Source organism: Dermacentor silvarum, chromosome 4 (genome assembly GCF_013339745.2).
Source record: "Dermacentor silvarum isolate Dsil-2018 chromosome 4, BIME_Dsil_1.4, whole genome shotgun sequence".
NCBI lineage: Eukaryota > Metazoa > Arthropoda > Arachnida > Ixodida > Ixodidae > Dermacentor > Dermacentor silvarum.
Genome location: NC_051157.2, coordinates 26677351 through 26701134, shown reverse-complemented (window position 1 = coordinate 26701134; position 23784 = coordinate 26677351). Strand labels below are relative to the sequence as shown.

Genomic DNA, 23784 nt, shown 5'->3' with positions numbered 1-23784 from the left:
AATTGATGCTTCGCCTTTCAGGTGAAACTGCGACAACTTTTTTGTTTGTTTGTTTTTGTCTGTCTGTCTGTTTTTTGTTTGTTTGTTGATTTTTTTATTGTTAGTTGGCACTTGGCGATGTGAAAAGTTGAGGGGGGCTCAACGTTCTTTGTTTTGAGGCGTGTTTCCGCTCCATTTTATTAGACGCTGCATAAAACCTAAATGTCAGGACAATATATATGAGCTAAAATTCTAGAGCCATGCAGTTTAGAGCAACTAAATCTCGAATTTAATTTCACATCATTACCGCAATCTATATTTTAAATTACAACATTTTCCAATGGTTTTCACGAAAATACATTGCACTGGTAAAAACATTTATCATAGTAGACGGCACCCGTAATAAGTACGTGCAGTGACCGTGCCACCTTAGTAATTCGCTATGGAGCTGCTTATGGGGTGCAATTGTAAGCGGTGAGGTGCATCGGCACAGCACTGTTGATTTCCGGCGTGTCCACGAATCGCGCGGTGCAAAGATTGGAATCGTCCCCACACGGCGCCTGCTCAAGCTCGACGACGTTGAGAATATTTTTGGGCTTGAATAATACCGAAGGAACGTAGAGGGCCTTCTGCGGGCCCATAGGAGTCCAGTAGCGACCCAGGTTGAAACCGTTGAGGTAGGCGCTGCCCTGTACAAAACATAGAAGTTCAGAGCTTTCTTTCACGCATGCAATGTGCTATGGAAACAAAATGAAATGCGAACAGGTTTTTATCAGCGTGTACAGTGGAACAACAAACAATAAGGGCCCTGCAACACTTCTTGAACACGGTAAGAAAACGTTGGCGACATGTAGGCAATGCCGCCTTGAACATGCGAGCGAAATATTATTTCACTGCATGCAGCATGAGGTCGACAATCTCGCATAAGAGATTGCTCACTCTCTCCTGCAGCTTTCGAGGCTCCCTTTATTATGCCCCGACTATGGCTTCATAGACCCGCGCGATTGCCCATAGACGCTAGCCATCGAACAATGGCTCATGACCACGAGCGAAAGCTTGCACGCTCTCCCAAGCTCCTAACAAACGGCGAAGCGGAGGATGTTAACGCTTCCCACCCTTCCTGCTCCACTCCTTTGTGCTATCAGGCACTTTCGTCGCGCTCCAACCTTGAAGGGTTACCATAAGTACACTGTGGAAAGAAGAAGCAGAAAAAAAAAAAAAAAAGACGCAATAGGGCAATGCATTGCTAGTGGCGCGGTATCAGCTGAGAGGAAACGTGGTGAGGGAGAATAGAGAAAGTAAACACCGCACACTTTATATACACGTTATTATTAGGTCATTATAAAAAAAATGTATTCGGGAATACATTCATTGAAAGGCACCGCACTAAATGCAATGTGTTCACTCATTCGAAGAAAAGGTGTTTCAGGGCTATACTTAACACCACTGCATGAACTTTTCATGTGTACCTGCAATCTCCGCTTTGTAAATTTGTCCAGGGCAACCTTAAATGGAATGCATAGGCTGCAGCCACCTTGGTTTTTTCCCAGCGGAATAATTGCATAGCATTTTGGTGCCGGCTGCTATAGCGAACGCTTCTAGCGACACCTGCTGGAACACCGACGCGTGGCCCGCGCTTGCTGACCCGCTGTCTGTGATGCTACGGTAATCACTTGCTGATGATCTCGCTCTGTCATCACTGTCCTTTGATTTGGCAACCACATGCATCATACTTTTCACGTAACTCCGGTACTGTGCCACCGCGCCATGCCCGAGCGGTAACGGCTAAATGGCGTTCCACGTTACTCAAGAAAAGGCAGGCACCAACCACAAACATAAATGCATATGTTTTTTTCTTAAGTGGCAACCGCACAGAACACGATGCAGACAAGATGACAGCGAAGCCATTGCCCGTATGAAATACTCAGTGAAGGTAGCTTCAGTAATAAATCGTGCATTTCTCGCCTTTCTCCAATTGTCCAGTCTGAGAAAGCTGTCCAGCGGAGGCTGCAACAACAATGCGAACTCGGCTTTGTAGACTCCGAAGCCTGCCGTTGGCACTGGTCGTGACTTTGACGCCACCTGAGCGGCCTTTCCAAAAAATTCTCCCTGCTTTTTGAGATGCTCGCGGTCATCGATCGGTGTCATGTTCCAGTGAGTCAGCACGACGCCGGACAGCGTTACGTTGGATGTAATGCCCTGGGAGGATCCGGAGAGCAATGTTTAATGAAGAAACAAAAAATAGGGTTGTGCGAATATTCGAAATTACGAAGAGGAACCAAATAATTTGGTTTCGAATTAAAGTATTCGATCCTTTCGCAGATTCTATTAAGGCCGAATATGCAGAGTTATTATAATTGCTAGACCATGTCTGCTATAAAAAAGGGTCGATACATATGGTGCGCCTGCCGTTCAGAGTGCCTGCTGTAAGCCAGCTTGGAAAAGCGGCGAGTTTTCTAATCACTCCAGCTGACCGAACTGACATATATAAATACTTACAGCGAAGAAAATAATCATTTTTTACATTTTCTTTCCGTGGTTTTCATTTTGTTCCCCTATTTTGAGAAAAAAATAATGTTCGGTACTCAATTCAACATTAAAAGCCCGTACTTTTTGAGTATTCGTATTTGATTATATGGCAAAACTTCGAACAGCTGTAATCAAAACAGATCATTATTATGTGCTTATCTAGCTTAGCCAGTAAACATTACTTTTTTGTTGCCAGTCGAAAGTTAATTCACCTCATTCGTTCTGGCAAACTAAACCTCAACTCGTGTATGGACTATTAATCAGCGCTATCTAAAAGTTCTGATTTGCATTACGTTTTCATGTTAAAGCTACAAAGCTTTCTACAGGTGGGGAGTGTGTGTCCTCCTCGTTTCTTGCACACGTTCTCTGACCAGTTCTTCATTCAGCAATTACGACTGCTCACAAAATGTTTTCGACCATGGAAACAATGCAAACATAAACGCGTTTTCTTTCTGGCTAGAACGAAGAGGCACACAGGATGTTGGAGAAATGTATAAAGGGCAGATTAGGCCTGCCGATTTCAAGCGGATTGTCTTGGTTTTCCGCGAAATTGTTTGCTGAAAAATCCTGACAATATTTTTTAACCGTTCGCTGTACCTTGACATCGTTGAGATTGCCGAAAGCGTTCCTGCCCTGGCTTTCGACCAGCACCGTCAGCCTCTGGCCTCTGGTCACAGAGATCATCGTCTCGTACACGTCGTCCATGCGTGAAAGCAGGCCCTGGTACGTCTGGTTGCCAAGAATTTGTAAAAATATTATGAGGATCGAATGCACATGTTGGTGCATTTGTGAAGCAAAGCTTTCGTGAAGTGGGCAGCGGAATGCTATACAACTGAATGCAGTGCGTACGATTGCATTTATTTTCATCCTATGAAACGTGTAATGTTATGCGATGTTTATGCTTATGCGCTGTACATGCAAAGAAAGTTTCGCTTAAAAGATAATAAAGAAGTTGCGAGAAAATTGCGCCTAGCTGCTTTTTCGTTCATAGTCAATATACTTTTTTTTTTATTTTGACCCGCACTCGAGCCCGCACACGTGAACGAGGCGGAACCAACTCAAATAGAAATATAGACCATAAAGAGAGAGGTTCATAGGAATACGTATATTTGAAGCGATTGGTCGAACGAGGAATGCACCGGGCGTTTCGAAAACGAAACTTGTCGAAATGACGAAGACGGAACGTTGGCTCCAGCCTTAGAGATCCCATGTTCGACCACTGTTAATTAGTACAAACCATATTGTATTCAAAAATCTGGTTTCTCGCCGTATTCATTTAAGAATTTAGAGAGTGGAGTCCCTCCGCGCAGCATCCTGGGCGCCGTTTCGCTTAATGTATACGTCAATGATCTAAATAGTAATAACAACGGGGTTGATTTTATCTTATACGCTGACGTCACCAGTCCTTTTGTTTCTTGCGAGAACGAAGTCGACTTAGTTATACGTGCCAATTCGGTTCTGTCAAAATTGTATGCGTGGTCGCTTAGTAATTGTCTTCAAATAATTCTAAAAAATCGAAGGGCATCATCTTCCCCGCCAAAAACAAATCCGTTGCTACCATGCAGTTAAATATAGGGCCCCATTCTGTTGATGTAGTCCAAGAACACAAGGTGTTGGGCGTAGTATTTTCACACAATTTGTTCTGGAACTCGCACATATATGCGTTGTCCCAAAGTTGTCCTCAACTCTTCGCCTGCCGTTCAGATGTCGCCACATCTTCCCCTCTCGAGTCCTCTTCAACTTTATCCTTCACTTTTTCGATTGCATTTCAACAATTGTTCATTTATATCGGGCGCAACAACAAAAAGCAACACCAGCCGACTCTTGCTTCTAGAAGAGAAAGCCATTGCTGCGCAAGTCATGTCGACTATTTACACCCAACAAAATAATTATGTCAGAAAAACAGGATAGTTAGTATCGAGAACTTATACGAATACCAGTTTTTGCATCAGCTTTATTTTGCAGAAAGAAAAACTGCTGAATTTTTAAAGGCGTGTCCAACCTTGTAGAGCGTTCTAGCACTCGCCATACAAGGGAACGTGAGGGGTGATTGGTGACGTGCACTAGAACCAATTATATTTTGCAGTCCCTAATTCACAATGTGCCGATACTACTAAATAAACTCGAAAAATGTTTGAATGGAGGTGTTGTGCTTTCACCTATAGGGTATTACGCAATATGTTTGTTCTGAATTAATTTTATTGACGCGTTGTATTTATTGGTTCTTGTACATTACCATATATGCTTGCGTATTATTGTGGTATTGTATGATATTATTGTGGTATATATTGTAGTACGATATACTATTATTGTAGTGTATGGTATTATGTAGTATGTGTATCTGCCTGTGTGAATGTGCATGTTATTAACACTTTCCTCATTGTCACTACTGCCGAGTAACGGCCCTCCTGGCCTACGTCAAGCTGTATTTCTACAGCTTACTTGCCAGGGGAGCCTTCAACACAGTGTCGTATGTATTGTGAATAAAATTCAGATTGAACTTGAATTGAAATTTAGCTAGTACAAGGAAGCCTTGTTAATATCTCTGCAAGGTATACAATATGTTAACTGCAAAGTGGCGTTTTTTTTTAAGTATGTGCACTTTTAAACATAAAACGTAACTTTTAAAATCGCATCGTATTGCTTTCTCCTCTATGTACTTTGCATTCGAAGGCACCGTTTTAAGGCCATGACAAAAAAATCTAGACCGATAGTACATTTTAGCCATCTGTAGCATTCATCACGTATAACCCTTAAACACCATTGAATCGCTACAGAATCGATTGTCTATATTTATTCACTCATAATACCCATATAACGTAGTGTGTTCTTATTTAAGACTTAAACTTACAAACGTTTTCCTATCGCCATCGTATTGCAAGCCTGTCGTTATTTCATCAATTCCTTTACCATCCTCTCAAAAATCCCCCGTTCCAATTCGCCATGTGCACGAATTATCGCTTCGAACAGATCATCCGCTCAACGTCGCACGCGCTTTTGCCCATCCTACCGCTTTTTCTTCATCCGTCTTTCCTCGTTCGGCTGCCAACTGGAACAGTCTTCCTTCCAGTCAATCGGCCTTCATTGAAGTCACGACATTTCTTTTTCCAAAGTGGTTATGATCATGAGATGTTTGCAACTTTCATCCCTTACCCCAGTTGCGGGTGTTTTCTTTTTTTAGAAAATAAAATGAAAGGGATAGTGAAAGTATTTCTGATAGACGAGGCGTGACTGAATTTCTGTAAAGAGCTCTATACTTACGTCGTCTACGTAGATATATCCCCTGTCTCGGAGACCTGGTACCCTGAGTGCGCCAGGGTTTCGCGGCCGAAATAAAATCCTCGTGTCGTACAGGACTAAGGCTTGGCTCTGGAAACAAAATGTGCCGTAGGAAGAAGTTGACATTTTTTTTTTTTTTTTTTTGTTATGGTGCGTGGCGTATACGGAAACAACACGGTGGCGCTATTAGCAGCACCTATAATGTTAGCTCCGTCGTGTTTTACTCAATATGTGGAGTCATTATGTTAAGGAAACTTGGCAAAATTGCTTTTCATTGAAACTCACTTGTCTGATTCGTTCAAATGACAGAGGGATTTCCGATGTGGTTGTGACGTGCGCGTACATTTCTCGCAGCTCGCTGAGGCCGAACATCTGTTAAAACACACACAAAAAATATGTCAAATGGAAAGTGACAGTCATTCACCTAGATACAGTTTCGATTATAGCATCTAAAATATAACTACTGTCTACGCTTCTAGAGGCACGACCAAGCTGTCGTTCTTGGTAAAATAGGCGTGACAAGGAGGATTGCATTGAAATGAAACATATATTTTGACGCTACCGCGACGATGTAGAGCAACTATACGCGGCGATTTAACAGCATCCAAGCACTTTGCAGCGTTCACTACGACTCATTTCATAGCAACGTACAGACTAGGAACATGTGAGCAAGAATGCGTGAGTTGCCGCCTCTCGTGTGTTGACCATACGTTGCCTGTGACCACACGAGTACCTACCCGCCGGGGTAGCTCAGTGGCGTTGCTAAGCACGAGGTGTCGCGGGTGCGATTCCGGTCGCGGAGGCTGCATATCGATGAAGGAGCAACGCAAGAACTGCTCGTGCATCGTGCATTGGGTGCACGTCAAAGAACCACAGGTGCTCAAAATTATTCCAGAGTTCCTCACTACGGCATGCTTTCATAATCAGAGCGTGGTTCTGGCACGTAAAACCCCAGAATTTAATTTCATTTGGAGTTACGCCTGCCAAAAATCACCAGAGATCACGCTTATTGCGAACAATACTCCGAATCGATGACCGACTGGCAGCCCGACGATCAACATGAGCGTCTGCTACTTGAGCACGACAGCTAGCTACGATATTGCTACACTGCTATTGGGTCTTGCTCGTTATGCAGGTTCGATTGAGTCATTCATGGGGCTTAAAGGGACACTTGGTAAATTACGCTTATACCAAGAACGCTATCCTTTCCATTCTTACCACGTGAGGAGGCTTAATAAGCCGAGAAAAGGCGCAAGAACCAATGACAGGCGGCGACGCCGTCTTCAGGTTTCCGCACCATCTCGCCATGACGTTATGGATTTTGGAGGCTTGTACTCGGGCCTAGGTAATTTTTTGTCGGTAAAGATGGACTGCATTGTATTCTTCATGAGCCAAAGAATGAACTTAGACAGTTTCAAAAATTTTACCGTGTCACAACGGCTCAAGTACGAAAAAAATACCTTGAAATCTGTGACGTCACACTGACGTATCGGTGGTCGAATTTCAGCACGAAATTTTAAAATAATGTGGAAGCTTGGCCTTCATATTCTCTTTTATTAATGAACCCCTTATCGCAAAGTTAGTTCTGAAGAAATACTTAATTAGTCTAAACTAATTCAGCGTTAGCAACACAGGGACTACACGAGAGAGGCCGTGGCGGAGCGCTCCGGATTAATTTTGACCACTAGAGTTTTTTAATGTCTACAAGAACATGGTACCACAGCCTACCACAGCACCACAGCATGGTACCAAGACGGCCGGGGTTGGGAATCGAACATGCGATTTTGTCCTCGGCAGCAGAATGTCATGTCCACTGCGCCACAGACACTCGTATGCAAGAACGTTAAGCTGAATAAAGTTGACGATTTTGCCTGTGATTCCCTCGTCTGGTTCGTTCAGATGAAACACGTGCTTGTGACATGCACAAAAATGTCGAGCACGGTTGCCAGTGGCCACCGGCAGACCACGCTATATGTCTTGAGCGACTTCAGGAGCTGGGGCTATATACCCGTAAAAAGCTTGCAGATGGTTACGGGAGATCAGCCTTTTTCCCTCTTCTCTTTATTTGACATCGGCCTTTACTGCTAAAATGGTTATATGGGACACCATAACTCCAAGTTTAGATCCATCCATACTGAAACGAACTCTTTGAATAAGCCTGCAAACGAACTCATGCCTACACGTGAGGCAAAGCGTAGCTCGCAGTGAAAACGCATCCACGGAAGCACAGAAGGCTGCATATTAGGCACTGGCGCACGGCCCTGTCTTAATCTGTGCTACAGTGTTCGTGTTTTGATTTCGTGCTGTACTTAATCTCAAATTAAATGCAGGAAGTATAGCACATCGAGTATACTTTTGTGACTAAATCTGTATAAGCTTCGTGAATGGCTTTACGCCAAATTTTACGCGATTTCATGGAAAGATGGCAATTCAGTCATGCGGAAGCCCACAGCTAGGGTGAAGCAAGTTCATAGAAACCGTTTAAAGGAGCGTACTCACGTGCTTTAGTTCTATTGGCGGCAGTGCCATCTTCGTCTTGGGTCTGGGCACAGGTACTGACGGCAAAGAAAGGTGCTGCCCACAAAATGAAAAGGGGAAAGACAAAAACGGAATTCTTTACAGAGCAGCTGTGTGTGTGATTAAAAAACTTGTGAATCAATTTATTTCCGAAAAACAGAGAGAAACGAATTTGGACCGCTAGCCTGTGACTGCTTGGTTGGGATTCATATAAAGGTTAATTACATGATGTCAAAGTGACCAAGATTTCGTTTTAGTCAGGGGAACGTATTCTTAAGTGGATGAATGCGACAGCATTCCCGCGTCCTCCGATGACGCCTCGGCCTCGTTCGTGTATATGCGTGGACGTCCAAAGGAACCGGGCACAGCTACTGACTGAGAAGTCGAAGGTTCGTCCATCGGAGCGCAAGACAGAACACACCGAAATCATCCCACCAACTTGCAGCGCCGCGACGTGCGGCGCTATATATAGAGCTGCAACTGCAGCTTATGCAACCGTTATTTTTATCAGGAAAGGCTTGCGGCAAACGCAATGCGCGTAGTAGAGCTTGCCAGTTCTTTCTTTCCCCCGCACGGCCGGCGCCGCTGCGGCCGCGGTGATGATGATGATTTTCGCATCCCCATTGAAACGGGGTGGTGACAAATAGTAACCTACCCTGCTTGATTTTATTTCGGGGTGCTATTCATGTTTTCCATTCTATCATTTTTGTATACATCTCCTCAATCTTTTTTTTTTCCTTCAAAACTTCTCTATCTTGTACCACTGCCTATGCCTGTAACAGATCCTGCATGTAGTATCAATTCTCTATCCGGCTTTTTTTTTTTTTTTTTTAACAGCGGAGCTGTTTAAGCAGGGCGTAATGTGTCTGCTGAATCCAAAAACTCGGTGCTCGAATGATCCATTGAGCGAAATGCAGCTAAACTAACGTGAAACCTGGGTAGGTGCGAAGCATGCAGTGATGCACCGCTAATGAACAATGGCTCATAACCCCGTAAACGCGGCCTCCCCATTACCACGAAAGAAGAGAAGTAAAATTCTACCACGGCCGCTACGTAGCGGCCGGGATTCTACGCTGGAATGATGAGCGGCAACGCAGCCAGCTATGGACGACGACGACGATTACGACGACGACGATTACGACAGGAGACGCCGACAGCCCGAGCGCATAAGGTGCTTCGCACCTAAAATGCAACGAGCGATAAGCGGTACTGCTATTACCAGTGGCGCACCGGCGGGGGGGATTCGGGGGTTGTAACCCCCCCCTGAGGCCGACTTAACCCCCCCTTTTGTTTAACCCCTTTTCTTTCCTTACGCATTTGAGTGCTGCAACTAAGATGCAAGACGCGCAATCGTCTGCACACTCGCAAAAAGCGCTTTTTTTTTTGACAATTTCCCGTGAAGAAATCGAAATTAGTGCTGTTTAGAAACTGTCAACCCCCCCCCCCCCCCCTGGCAGAGATCCTGGGTGCGCTACTGGCTATTACCAAGGGTAAATGCGATAGTTCGCCCCCTATATGTTGATCTTACATTCCTGGTAACAGACACAGTTATGCGCTAGATAGTTGATATTGCTTCAAAATGCCATAATATACTCTGCTTGGAAATTAGGTTGTCTGCCCTCGACTTTACTGTTCATCGGTATGCATCTGCCGGGAAGGTCTTTTTAAGCGTTCGTGTTTGTCTCCTTTGGTGTTCGTCCATATGTCCACACGTGCGTTGCCCTTACAGCAATACCTCCTCAGCAAGTATTTTTCATGGCTGCAAGGTATCCAGACCTTTAGTCACTACATAGGTTGGTGGCCTCCATTATTTACTGGCTTCTCTCACTGCCTTAAAGGGGCACTAAAGAGAAACACTGTGTCATCTGTGTTAGTAGATTACCCTTGTAGAATACCAAAAACACCACTTTTTACCGCGAGACGACACATGGTCAAGCAGAAAAGGAGCAAGATTGAAAAATTTCCTGCACGAGCTCCCCTTGACGTCATAGGTTTTGATCGCGTCTGATAGGGCCTAGTTAAGTGTTTATCGGTAAAAATAGACTACAGTGTGTTCTAAAGGAGCCAGATATTGAAATGGGAAGTTTCGGGGATTTATACTAGGCCAACGCGGCCCCAATATGAAAAAATATACTTTGAAAAACATAACGTCTCCCTGAGGTGCTGGAGTTTCGGCGTAAAATTAAAAAAAAAAAAGACATCGAACTTTGACTTTCATTTTCTCTTCTAATAATCAGCCTGCGTATTATCGAGTTTTCGAAGAATACTTTATCAGTATAAACTGGTTTGTGTTTCTTAGAAGGGTGGCGAATTGGTATGGTTGGTTGCCCGTACTAGTAAGTGGCGCAGCGTGAAACAAGACGGAAGAACGAGAAAAAGACGAGGACAAGCGCTTGTCTTGTCTTCCGTCTTGTTTCGCACTGCAACACTTATCAGTATTTGTGTTTGTCTTTAGTGTCCCTTTTATGGCGAATTCCATTGGGAGAACAGGAGCACTCAAAAGCACGCTGAAAGTGCACGTTCCAGAGGCGACGTGTTTCAGTGGTCGAACAGGAGTGGGAGAGCCGTCATCCAGTGGTAGAACAAGAGCAGTTTCGCTGCACCGAGAGCAGCCGGGAGCAGTCCGGACTGCCCTCGCCTGAAAAGCGGAGTACGGAGGAAGTCACGTGACTTAAACCGTCATATCCTCCTCATTTCTTTTTATTTTGCTTCAGCCGGCGCGCGAGGCGGCAATGGCGGCAGCCAAGCGTAGTTTGTGTTTTGGTACAGCTGTTTTTGACGTCGGTGATACGAGCGAGCTTCACAGCGATTTAGCGACAGTTCCTGGCATTTTTAGTCCGCCTTGCTTCTCGTTGGATGCGCGGGGGACAGCGGCAGCAAAGCGTCGTCGCCTTGCTGAAGTGCTTGAGACGCTCGACGGTGACAGCAGCGATAGCTGCTGGAGCTCAACTTCAGATTCAAGTTGCAGTTTCAGATGATCTTCGCAGGCGGACACTTTGTGGGATGCGTCGGCGCTGCACAAAAGTATGTAGTACGTGGTCGCAAACGGTGACATGGTTACGCCCGACAGATTACAAGACGATCATTTGTGCTTTCCGCTCTCCTGCAGAGAATGGTGGGACGTCGATTGCTTTAGTCACATGGTACATTTCTCCTCACACGTCCCCCTCCCACCTGCTCTCCGAATGCACGCCGTATTCCAGTGGCGGGTCGAGTGTGCCTGTTCTCACTGCGCTGTCGCCCGACTCCGCACTGCGCGGCGCTCTGCTCCTGTTCTCCCAATGGAATTCGCCATTAGAGTGGCTCACCCCGTCTGTCCCTTACGACACCGTATTGCTTCCATAGTGCCTGCTCCCCCCTCTGTATCTGTATACATCGTTAAAGCATCCTTAATCTACGTTGGTTCGAGTTCACCAAGTGGAAATTCTGCTGAATTACGTATGTATACACACCTTTGAGATGACTGCGCGGATAACTACAAACTTGTCCGTTGGGTCACCGGCTTCCGTCATGGGCGCGTCATAGTCATAGCTCGTGGGCGTCGGCTCATAGCCACAATCTTCGTTCGCTGCGTAATGTATAGAAATACGCTACTTATGCAGTGAAATATAATAAATTCCTTTTGAAAAGCGACTGCGTTTTGCCTGCGTGGAGATGGAGCAGGTAAGGGGGTACTCAGGTAAATTTGGAAATACTGTTCGGATTTCGCTCTGCCTGCGTGACTAACGCTATAGTGTTTCCATCGGCTTTGCCGTAAGCTCGCGTAATTTATTGCACACTAAGGAGAGCCTCACATCAAAAAATATCAATCCTCAGTGCTGGCCGTTTTCGTTATGTGTAGCGCCAGTCCTCGGCGAACAAAGCTTATCAGTAGCCTCAGCAACAGCGCTGATCTCGGCACACATTGCAGACATCTGAATGTTCCGCGTTGCACAGTACTCGAAGGCACGGCCTGCGGCCAGTGCCTGACTATCCATTTCAAGCCATCATAGTACCTTAGAGATATGGCTTGTTTCATCAGGTTTGAAGCCCAAGTGCATGTAGCCAAGCCTCCATATAGTACAGTCAGTCAGTTTGCACCATCGTAGTTAATAATAAGCAACGCATGTTAATAAATTTATTTTTATATATCTATGCACGCAAGCGCCAAGTTTTATGCTCCCGCGCAACAGAGTCAAGAGCATCAAACGTCAAAAGTGTCCTCGACAGTGAGCTTACCACCCGACTTGAATCCAAACGACGTGCCTCCGTGAAACATATACCTGTGGGTAACAAGAATGGCATTCTCTTCGCCTGAACATGAATTAACGAGAAATCATCAAAATAGCTAGAACAAACAGGCGGGAGCATGAAGCTGATACTTGCATGCTGACTGAAGCGTTCATGCCGAGCATCTTGTCCAAGTGACGCGCCACGGCACTCGTGTTGATCACGTGGTGCGGTTGCGCCCAGTGATCGAGCCAGCCCGTGTAGAACTCGGCGTTTAGAAGCGGACCCCGCTCCTGGTGGAGACGCTGCATCATGAACGACTCCTCCACACCAGTGACCTGCCGAGTTGTCCGCAAGACTAATGTTTATATTACAGCGAAAGCTGTATATGGCTAGGCGAAACGAAAAACCGTTCGTCCCATGTTTCGCTAAACGTCTCCATTGACTGCGCCGTCAGTTACGTCATTCTCTACGTCGCAACCAAACGCGCGCGCCATTGGCAGCGCCGTTAGTGAACGCGTTCCCGCCATTGCCACGTTGCTCTGCCCGCAACGCTGTCTCCTCGGCTCGCCGTTGTCGCATGCGTTTGATATCTCGGTTTAGCTAGGCGTCGTGGTTAGCAGCATCCGATCGCCATTGGCGCTTGCGTTCTGCTTCGCGATTTCAACGTGGACGTTTCGTCGCAGCCGAAGCCAAAGTGCCACTCGAGAAACTCCCGCCGAAAGCGGGCATTGGCCCCGGCGAACGCGTTCCCGCCATTGCCACGTTGACGCTGCTCTGCCCGCAACGCCGCTTCCTCGGCTCGCCGTTGTCGCATGCGTTCGATATCTCGAGTTAGCTAGGCGTCGTGGTTAACAGCATCCGCCCGCATTTGGCGCTTGCGTTCCACTAGAAACACAAACATGTAACCAATAATTGAGAAACGCTTCAATACAGCGTCGGGATTAACCCACTGCTAAACACCGGGGCCGCACGTTTCAGCTTCGCTGGTTAACCATCTGTACAGAGTGCTTGAGAGGTGGATGGATGGATGGATGTAAAACTTTAATTTTGTTTTTTTTTTTTTTTTTTTTTTTTGAGGGGCTTTACACAAGGCTGGGACTTTACGCACTCTGGCGCAGCAATTGCGGCTCTGCACACGTCACCTCACATTATGACCACATATAGACAATTCATTTGACGGTTGTCAGTCACATAAATATTATTTCGTTCATTGTATTTGAGTTTTTTTAAGGCGAAGCCTTGTATCTGTTTCAAGGTCGCGTTGTGAGGTACAGAAAGTCACGTGGCCCAAGGAAAGCCAGAAACGAACCAAAGCATGTCTAGCCGTGTATAAGAGGTGATCAATGATTAGCAAAGTCGATTAATGATTGATTAGTGATTTGATTAAGGTGGATTAGGGTGGATTAAGGTGAAACGCAGTCGATTAAGGTGGATTAGGGTGAATTAGGGTGGGTTAAGGCGTATTAAGGAGGATAAGGGTGGATTAAGGTGGATGAAGGAGGATTAGGGTGGATTAAATTACTGTAGGATTTACAAAGCTTTCGCCTTCGCGTCTCTTAGGCGATAGCTAAGGACATCTAGGCATTTTTTTTTCGATTATCCGATCACGACTCAGAGCGACAACATGTCCCGCTGGAGAATACGATGCATTTCTTTTCTTTTTCTCTGATGCATTCTCTTTCTCGTTTTCAATAGCGCGATGGATGGCAAAAGGGTGACCTCGGTGCAACGCCTGCAGCAGCCGCGATGTTCGTCTACTCATGCGTATACTCTACACCTTTATGCTGTGTTATTTTCGTAGTCGTACATACAAACTTTGTCTTTTCTTGTCCTACTCAAAAAAAATGAAGCATTGAGCTTCATAAGCCCTGCAGCAGGACGATATTTGTGTCACAGAAGCGAGTAATTCTTACAAAAAATTGGAACGCAGAAAACTGGCATGAGGAACGATTCACGGCTGTTTTGAAATTTAGCATTCCATGTGTGACGCACGCGGCCTTCACTTTATCCTTAATTGCACCACGGTGGTGAAAACAACCCATTTAAGTGGCTATTGTACGCGACTACTGTCGGCAAGCTGCCGTGGGATCGCTGGTACTTTATTGAAACTTGTGCTACCGAGGCTCTGGGTATATGTCACAGCGGTTCGGTGTATATTCAGTTGTGAAATTCACTGTACAGCACGGAAAACGCAGGATGAAGAGACAACGTTCTGGGGAAAAAAAGTGCTCGCAACAGAAACACAGGGAGACCAAAGAACATAAGGACTTCTGTGGTTTTGTTGCTAGCGCTGTTTTTCGAGAACGCTGTTCAACCAACTATCCCAACTTCGCACTTTTGGATGGAAAAGCATCCCGGTAGGGGGCGATGCACATCGCTGCGTCGTCCCCTCAGCCTATTCGTGTTGCGCCCCCATATACGATAATCTGCTAGAGCCGAAGACCCACCTGTGCCGAAATCAACCGTGGCGTGAGCGCCGTCTACTTTTCCACATTGAAGCATTTTGTCGATGGCATTGTCGACGGTGTAGAGCACGACGTCGTGACCCAAGTAGCGCCGCAACAGGTCTCTCAGATGCACCATGTACGCTGTATCACAGACGTGGTAGCTGCCGTACTCGTTCTCCACCTGGACGCAAATTAATATAAAATTATAACTTCCGAAACGTGACTCGTCAAGAGGATCGATCAATTGGTGAACTGGTAAGTTATGAACTCAGAACCGATCGATATACGGGTTGATCATTTTTAAGTTTTCCGTAAATTTTAAAAAATCGCCTGTGGCACATAGCATAAGCGGGTATTACTAGACCGAGAAATCGAAACACATCTACAACTAATTAACAAAAATTCACTAATTATCCCTCCTAATTAATTTCCTTAAGGCTCATATTGATATTTATCAATTGTAGCCAATGAGTTTGCAAGACGTATCCACTTGAAATGAATCTCCAGGACGACACCAGTTCCGAGATATTATTTCCCAAAGTGTGGAACAAAATTAATGGGCGTTCCAGTTACTTTTGTGCTATATTACATAAAAGAGCGTTTTGTTAAAAAAGTAGGGGGAACAACAGGGTATTTTTACGGTAAGTTTGATGGCGCATATCTTCAAGAAGGTCTCATTCTGGAAATTCATTCCAAGTTGATATGCCGTACGAGCTTACCGGCTACAATCCTCAAATTGAATGTATACGTGCCGTAAAGTTATAAATTAAGAAATTAATTGGTGATTTTTTGTTAACTAGTTGAATATGTATTTCGATTTCTCGTGAAAATTATGTCCGCCACTTTTAATAATCTAGATCAAGGACTAAAATTATGTTATCTGCAGCAGGTGATTAAAATTTTAAAGATTCTGGAGAAGTTAAAGATGATCACCCCGTATATTTATAATGCTAAGTAAACATTTGATTTTTCTCGCGTAATATGGGAATAGCAAAATACTTCTACCCGTATTCACAAGAACGTGTTACGCTATATTTCTACTTAAGAGCAAATCTTAGCCACCCTGACGCTGGACATATTAGCGAAGGGGCCGGCCACTGATGGATAGGGATTACGAACGAAAAGCTTCGCGAATTCGGCCCCTCGCTAGCTGTAGCACGCAGAGTTCAAAAACGCTCGTTATTCGATTTTAGTTCTGAGAATACTCGTACAATGTGCCAAGGGCTGAATCGTCAGAATAAAACATAGCAGACTTAACTTTACATGTGGTTATATCATTAGCGCATCGCGGCTATAGGTCGCGTGTACCAACGTAATTTTCAGTCTCTCTTGGTGCGCTAAAAAAAATTCTAGGTTTCGGTTACACTGCAAAACGGATTTGTGTCAGCTTACAAGCGACCTTTGAGTCATGGAACAAAGGGCGGATTTATATATTGTGTAGGACAGCGAAGAGCACCGGACCCTTTTTATTAACTCTCAGGGACTCGAGAGCGCATCCAAAGGCACCAGAAAGCTGTCAATACAGACAGTTCCACAAACCTGAAGTTTCATTTCGCATAAGCGAGCCTGCAGTGCTCACCTGTACGGCCACGATCGGTCCTCCGTTCGAATACACAAGAGGTCGCAGTAGCGGAAGCAGCGTGGAGAAGTATCGGTCCACGTACTCGATGAACTCTGCATACATTTCGACAAAGCCATTTTCAGCGAGTACTATACGCAACCTTACTAAGTAGTCACTCAAAGTCACTCAAAATATGAGCAACAATAAGCTGTGACCGTGAGTACCCGTAGGAGTATCGCTAATGTCCACTGGCCTCATCGACGCAACAAAAACACTTACGCGGCGTTATTTTTTTTTTTTTCTTTATTACAGCATATGAAAATGCACGCCTAAGAACACGGAGTCGGAGATTCACTTAATCTAGAGATGTGTCCGCGCATTCCCCAGAAATATATCCTCTACCGTATGGTAATACTGTTCAGGTCGTCCAAATGTCCATGACTTTGTGGCTGAACGTTGCTCTGGCAATAAACACGCCGTGGCCACTGAAAATACCTTGAGCAAAATCCCTGATTTTTACAGGCTATATGCATATCCCTTTGAAATTATCCGCATCACTGAGAGAGTGTGTGCGTCCAAGCGAATTCTGCCATGGTGTCACCTGACACATTATGTAAATCGAAAGTCGTTACATTTGCAAGTGTATACTCTGTATGCAATTGCAGGAGTCATGAGGGAGATAGTGGCTGAATACTGCACCAGGGAGGCCAATTCCTGTTCTGGTGAGGTAGTGACATTGTTGAAGCTTAGTGGGCCTTCCTAATTTGGTTGCACCTGGACCAGTATAGCCCACTATATATATAGCTCTCGGTAATTTTTTTTTCGCAAGGTGGGGTGATGAAGTTAGGAAATTTGTAGGCTCAAGTTGGAATCAGCTAGCGCAAGACAGGGGTAATTGGAGATCGCAGGGAGAGGCCTTCGTCCTGCAGTGGACATAAATATAGGCTGATGATGATGATGACTGTATGGCATCGTTAGTCGCAAATGCTGAAGCAATGTGTCTGCGGCTATGCTTTGCCACAGCAGCTGTAGCGTCACCGCAAGTGTAATGGTCTTGAACGCGGCAAAACGAAAGCGTCAATGTTGCTGGAGTGTCCATACACAGCTAGTTATATTCATGCACATCAGCATGCAGCTAATATACCACCTTCTCGCATTAATTTCGTGAAGCGGCAATGAGCCCCCTTTCTTTCATTTTTCGAACATTGTCATCAATTGACACTTGAGAAAACACGGGCGACCGGGCGTCCCGGCACGGCGTCACCGTGTCTTCGTCTCTCAAAGACACTGTATCAAGGTATCCTAAAGCACGAGCAAGCGCCAATGTCAATCGGTCCTTACGCGCATCGCTTGTACGGAGTCCAATGGACGCGTTCACTGACAGCAGCCAGTACGGGAGACCGCCCTGCAAAAAAAAAAAAAAAAAAAAAAGTGAAACAAAGCAACTGGCAGAATTAAAGTAACACAGTTTCTGATACTCTATCGAACGCTATATAATCAACCTTGGATACTCAGTAATTGTCAGACACCGCAGAGTACCATATAGGGGCTTCTCTCATGGTTGTGCAGCTAAACCAATATGTGTCTGAAGGGACAAATGTCGTTAACTAACGCGATCGAGCTATAGAGGGCAGGTGATAGCCGTTGCCTAGTGCTATAGGTACAAATTACTAAACGAAGACTGTTGAAACGAATTCAAGCCACTCTGTCTTTTCGCAGTGTCCGGATGATTTCACGGCACGCATTTCACTCCCGGTATTAACGAAATTGTTGCTATGCGGAAACTTTCCGAGTTATTCGTTATAGGCTATGCTGTTGAGCAACAAGAATAGCATTCTTGTTGTCGAATCGTAGGCGTTACTTCGTTCGTCATCTGTGACTATGACATCGGCTGTTGATGATGGCAAAGGAATTCGTCGTTACAGCGTGAGACAGTCGGTGCCTACCATGTCCCTCTCGGCGTCGATATAAGGGCCTGGCCTCAGGAGAACGAGCAGGTCCTGCTTTGGGCCAGCTTCAAGAAACGAACAATGTTCTGCTGCCCCTCGAAGTCGAAGCGGCCTTCCTCGGGCTCGTGACTGCTCCACTCGATGTAGCTGCACAACGACATCGGCGAGTCGTGTCCATACTTCCGTATACGTACTACCGCTTACGGTATACCGAACACGTGAACGAGAGCAGCAGCGATTGTGGCGTCAACCTGTGCAGCTGAGCGCGACCATAGCGCGCAGAACTATATTACAGCAGTGACACAATACTGGGCTGCTGCCATTAAAGCTTCGGTCGCAATTTATGCACAGTGACTATTTTCTTCTCCTCTGTGGGCAACTATCATGCGACACGAGTGTGTCTCCAAGCGAAGAAATACTTTCCTATAGGCAACCTCTAAACCAACAGACCGATCTCAGCCCGTTCAGAGCACAAGCACTCTGCCGGCGTCGTGATGTCCAGGAATTTCCGATTCTTTCCCGCAGCACTTCGGTTTAAAGCAACCTTCCTTGAAGGGAATAGCGAGCTGAATGCTATTTTGCATTATTCCTGGGAATTAGGAGGAGGCCTCTCTCCAACTCCGCTCCTACCACAGAATATATTTATCTTCACTTCCCCAGCGTGGTCTTCACTTTGAAGGCTATAGATATATAAGACAAATTGTCACCGTTAAAAAAAATTAACGAAAATGTAATAAGAGCTATGTTCTTCGTACCACAGTTACACCTCATACTGCAACTAACAACATCATTTGCTATGAGCTCGATCTACTCAAATTGTAGCACTCAAATAAAACGTCAAATTCTAGTCATTATTAAAGTGGCTCCGATGACTCAGCAAGACGTCCGATGTGGATGTGGCCACAGCGGTGGTCCCATACTTCCTGACGTCACACAATTCATGCCAAAATGGTGGTTGTTGTCGGTGAAATTGGCTTAGAGGCAACGATTTCAAATTGAAATTTTGAATTAAAGAGTGCACTGAAAGCCCAGTTTTCTTGTGTATAACCATATTTGTCCCTCTACTCTCAGTTACAACGACAAACTGAGAACAGTTGAACGACTGTGTCATAACCCTCTCAGAATATTTCATACCTTCTCCATTTGTAAATGCGTGAGAGCGTAATTTTAAATTTTGTTTCCAACAGTCGCTGCAACTTGGCTCTTTTCTTTTAAGCGCAGCATATTTTATTCAAAATGACTCAGCGAACGTCTGAAGGAGACTATATTTCTGCATTTAACGAGCATTTTCAGGCATGCGAAACAGTAAGTGTTAAATGTATCCAGCAGTGACTGCAAGTGCTAAAGGTATCCAGCATGTAAAACAATTATACAGAAACCAAAAGCAACTGTGATTGTCAAAGCAAGCGAATAACTTTCTGAATCCACTGAATTATCTGCGAAAGGTGCTGGCGTAACGTTTGTTCCCGTTCTTCTGTGGTCAGGGCGGCCTCCCGCTGACGCCGAGCCTCGCAGTCGCTTTTCCAACTTCTGTTCCTTTTCTGCCGCAGTCATAGCAGCTAGCTGCACGCTCGGCCGCCGCCCTTCGCCGATCTCCAAGTTTCCCCAATTGATTGATTGATTGATTGAAAACTTTATTATTCCACCGAGCTGGGGTGCCCGCCTCTTAACCTACACGTAGGTAGGGGGGGGGGGGGGGGACGAAGCAGTCCCCGCGCGTTGAGGACGGTGAGTCTTCACGGCCTCAACGGCCAGGCGGATTGCTCGACTCTGGTCGTATTCAGCCTCGCTCTGGAGCAAGGCCTCCCAGGCTTCTCTACTGTCTCCGCAAACTCTGGCGTGACGTCAGCGCCTCTCCGATCAACCTGTGGCGCCTTTCCCTCTCCTCCGTCAACTTACTTTCTGTCCGCTAGCTCCGCATCCGTGGCAGCCCTCCCCTCCTCCCTACGGTGCTACCCTTTCCTCATATTAGAGAGCTTTAGATTAGGGGGACGCAAGCGTTGGGGCCCCATAGCGCTTGGAGCCACTGTACTGCGCATGACTGGACCCCTCTGCGCATGCGCAGTACCGTAGCCCCAAGCGCTGGGGAGCCCCAACTACCCCAACGCTTGCGTTCCCCGCCCGGTTCTGCACCATCGGCGCATGCGTGAGGCGCGTGGGCGCGAGCTTTCGCGCGCAGGCACGCGCACGTGTAGTTTGGCCCTAAAGCTCTCTACTATAAGCGGAGAAATTCCGGCCGCTAACCACGAAAACGAGGGATAAAGTCCGAGGAAGTTATTCGCTTTAAAACTCACGTCTGTATGGCATTAAGTCCAGCCGCCCTCATAGTCGCCAGCCTCTCCTCCCACTGCTCCGGAAGAATCCGGAAAGAATGAATAGAACCGGCCACGATTTGGAAGGGCTCGCCGTCTTTCCGGAAGCAGTTACTTTCATAGTCAATGACGAAGGACCTTGCTGTCTGCGCACGGAAAGAGCAAACCAAAGCGAAATTAACTGGATAGGCTCGCAATTTTAAAAAAACAATAATGTCAAAGGGACACCGAGGGAAACACTGAATCAGGTTAGACTGGATGATTACTGTTTCGTATCTCCCTGTGCGTTTGTTCGCCGAACAAATAAAATGAATACGAAATTTTCTTATTTTTAATCTCGCTTAAGATATAGCGATACAGTGAGGCCACTGTGTAGCGTTTGCGATGATGCAGTTCTCCGTGTACTGCGGTTAACATGCGAATTTGAGCTTGATAATGCGACAACAGCTAAAAAAAGCCCGGAACGGGGTTTCATGTATCAGTCTGTCCGTTCCGGCGAAGAAACAAATTGTAGCAGAAACGTTTCACTGGTCCTTTGGTCGCTTATCAGTTCCGTCCTATAACGGCTCACAATGAAGTCGCTAACGTGGCGTATACCCGCCGTGGTTGCTCAGTGGCTATGGTGTTGGGCTGCTGAGCACGAGGTCGCGGGATCGAATCCCGGCCACAGAGGCCGCATTTCGATGGGGGCGAAATGCGAAAACATCCGTGTACTTAGATTTAGGTGCACGTTAAAGAACCCCGGGTGGTCCAAATTTCCAGAGCCCCCACTACGGCGTGCCTCATAATCAGATCGTGGTTTTGGCACGTAAAACCCCATAATTTAATTTTAAATTACCGTGGCGTATGCTGGTAAGTAACTATACAAAGAAGCGACTTGCTTCTTTGCCACTTCCATGCGGACTTAGTTCTTTGAAAACACGCTTGAGGGCACTGCGTTCTATATAGGCAATAAGCCGTCCTGTGATGAAAGCAATCTTTTAGCGCTTAAAAGAAAGTTCGGCACAGCTCAAACGACGCCAACTTTGTCGTTGACGTTTGCTGCTGTTTATTTCTAGCCGAAAAAGCGACCGAATCGGTCTCAATACGCCGGGTCTCTTTCTGTTTTACGAGCAGTATTGATCCAAGCAATAAGACAGATGTCCGTCGTTCTTCGATTGAAAGGCGGCGCACGCAACAGACGGCGTGCTGGAACGCGTGTTGCAGACGCACATGCTCACCTTCTGCGACATTGTTCGTCGAGCAGCCAGTAGTAATGCCACAAGGACCAGCTGAGAAACAGCGAGCGATATACGACCAGCCATCTTGGGTTACGCTGCCCCTTCGCTGTAGCACGCAACGTCTATTCCTATATACAGAGAATAGAAATGTTTTCGAGTAACTATAAGTGCTTCTGGCTGTTTATGAAAACGAACGTCAAAATATCCTCTCTCACGTACGTGAGGTACAGCTAAAGGCAGCAGAACTTAAATTTTTTTTTTGCAAAAGATATCGCAGTAAGGTAAGAAAGGTTCTGACTTGGACACTTCACAAGGCCTTCGTCATTCAGTAATGAAAACTACATTTAACGTACAAAGATAATGGTCGGTATTTGGACTGAAACTTTTCATGAAATAAATTGCTACCGCACAAGATGTGTATCCTTCTCAAGCCCGAGAAAGTCCAGTGGCACAATATCTTTTCAAATTATAATAAGTAAAAAAAAAAATATTTCCCGCTCAAATGAAGTATTAGGTGCCCATATCGACATGTCCATGTACGCGAACAAAATGGCCGTCTTCTCAAGTTTGTACTGCTAAACACCAATTTCGTTTATCTATCACACGTAGATTGAAGGTGCAACATCATGTGGCAGTTAATGATGTTGCATCAGAAATTGCGACGCAACATTATAAAGGCGCTTCACGGTCGTTCCTCATCGCCGGTGATCATGCAATGGTCTCGCCGAAATAGTGTAAGCTTCTTCTTTGTTTAGTGGCGCGAGCATCGAGTGACACTCTTGTTTCTTGCGCAGCACTTCCGGTTCACCTCCTGAGACGACCGGGGACGAAATTCAGAAAAAACAAAGAAAAAATAGTGCAGTACAAAATCCATGGGTTTCATTATATACATGATATCAGAGCATAGGTTTAGTTACAAGTTGAGTTACTGAAGTGTCTGGAATAGTTAGGATTAATTATCTGAGACGAAGTTCAAAATACATCATAAAAAAGTAGTACAGTACAAATTCACGGGTTTCATTATAGACATATCAGTTTACAGGTATAGTTTAGAAGTACAGTTTATAGTTGATATAGTTTACAAGTGTATACAAGTTTAGTTACAAGTTAAGTTACTGAAGTGTCTGGAATAATTAGAACCTGAACAGATATGTTTATAGTGCTGCAAGTGCTACTGTGCTGTGCGGTGACAGTATGCGGTGACAATGACCGACAGTGATTGTGTATCTGTGCTCTTTTCTTTGCCTGTCTCTACTTTCCTGCCACTTTACCTCCCTCTCCCCTCTCACCCCAGCGTGGGGTAGCATACCGGATCTCCCCATCTGGTTAACCTCCCTGCCTTTCCCTTTTTTTCTGTCTGTCTCTCTCTCATGGGTTTCATTATATATATGATATCAGAGCATAAGTATAGTAACAAATTGAGTTACTGAAGTGTGTGTAATAATTATAATTAATTAGCTGAGACGACCGGGGACGAAATTCAAAATAAATAAGAAAAAATAGTACTGTACAAAATTCGTGGGTTTCATTATAGACATGATTTCAGAGCAAAAGTTTAGTTACAAGTTGAGTTACTGAAGTGTCTGGAATAGTTAGGCTTAATTAGAAATCATTGATTACCGCACACCAATGCACAGAACACCAATGCCGAGGTACGAGTGCCACTAAGAGACACCGTAGTCAAAGATTAGGGTCGCCTACCGTTTCATTTTCTACAACTGGCGACAAAAATTATTCATTTATTATACTTAGTTAATATGGTGCCACGTGTATCCACTG

The 23784-nt window shown here is 45.4% G+C and overlaps 1 protein-coding gene across 1 annotated transcript; it reads right to left on the bottom strand.

Moving 5' to 3' along the window:
- Positions 1-229: 229 nt before the first annotated feature.
- LOC119448395 (beta-galactosidase-like) lies at positions 230-22089 on the bottom strand. The gene is given in 15 exon segments (XM_049665159.1): positions 230-668; positions 1945-2178; positions 3106-3237; positions 6073-6159; positions 8287-8361; positions 11757-11872; positions 12523-12566; positions 12670-12833; positions 14947-15144; positions 16543-16637; positions 17866-17929; positions 18471-18526; positions 18529-18620; positions 20768-20966; positions 22080-22089. Coding segments are annotated over 15 exon segments (1803 nt in total). The 3' UTR covers positions 230-431.
- Positions 22090-23784: the final 1695 nt, after the last annotated feature.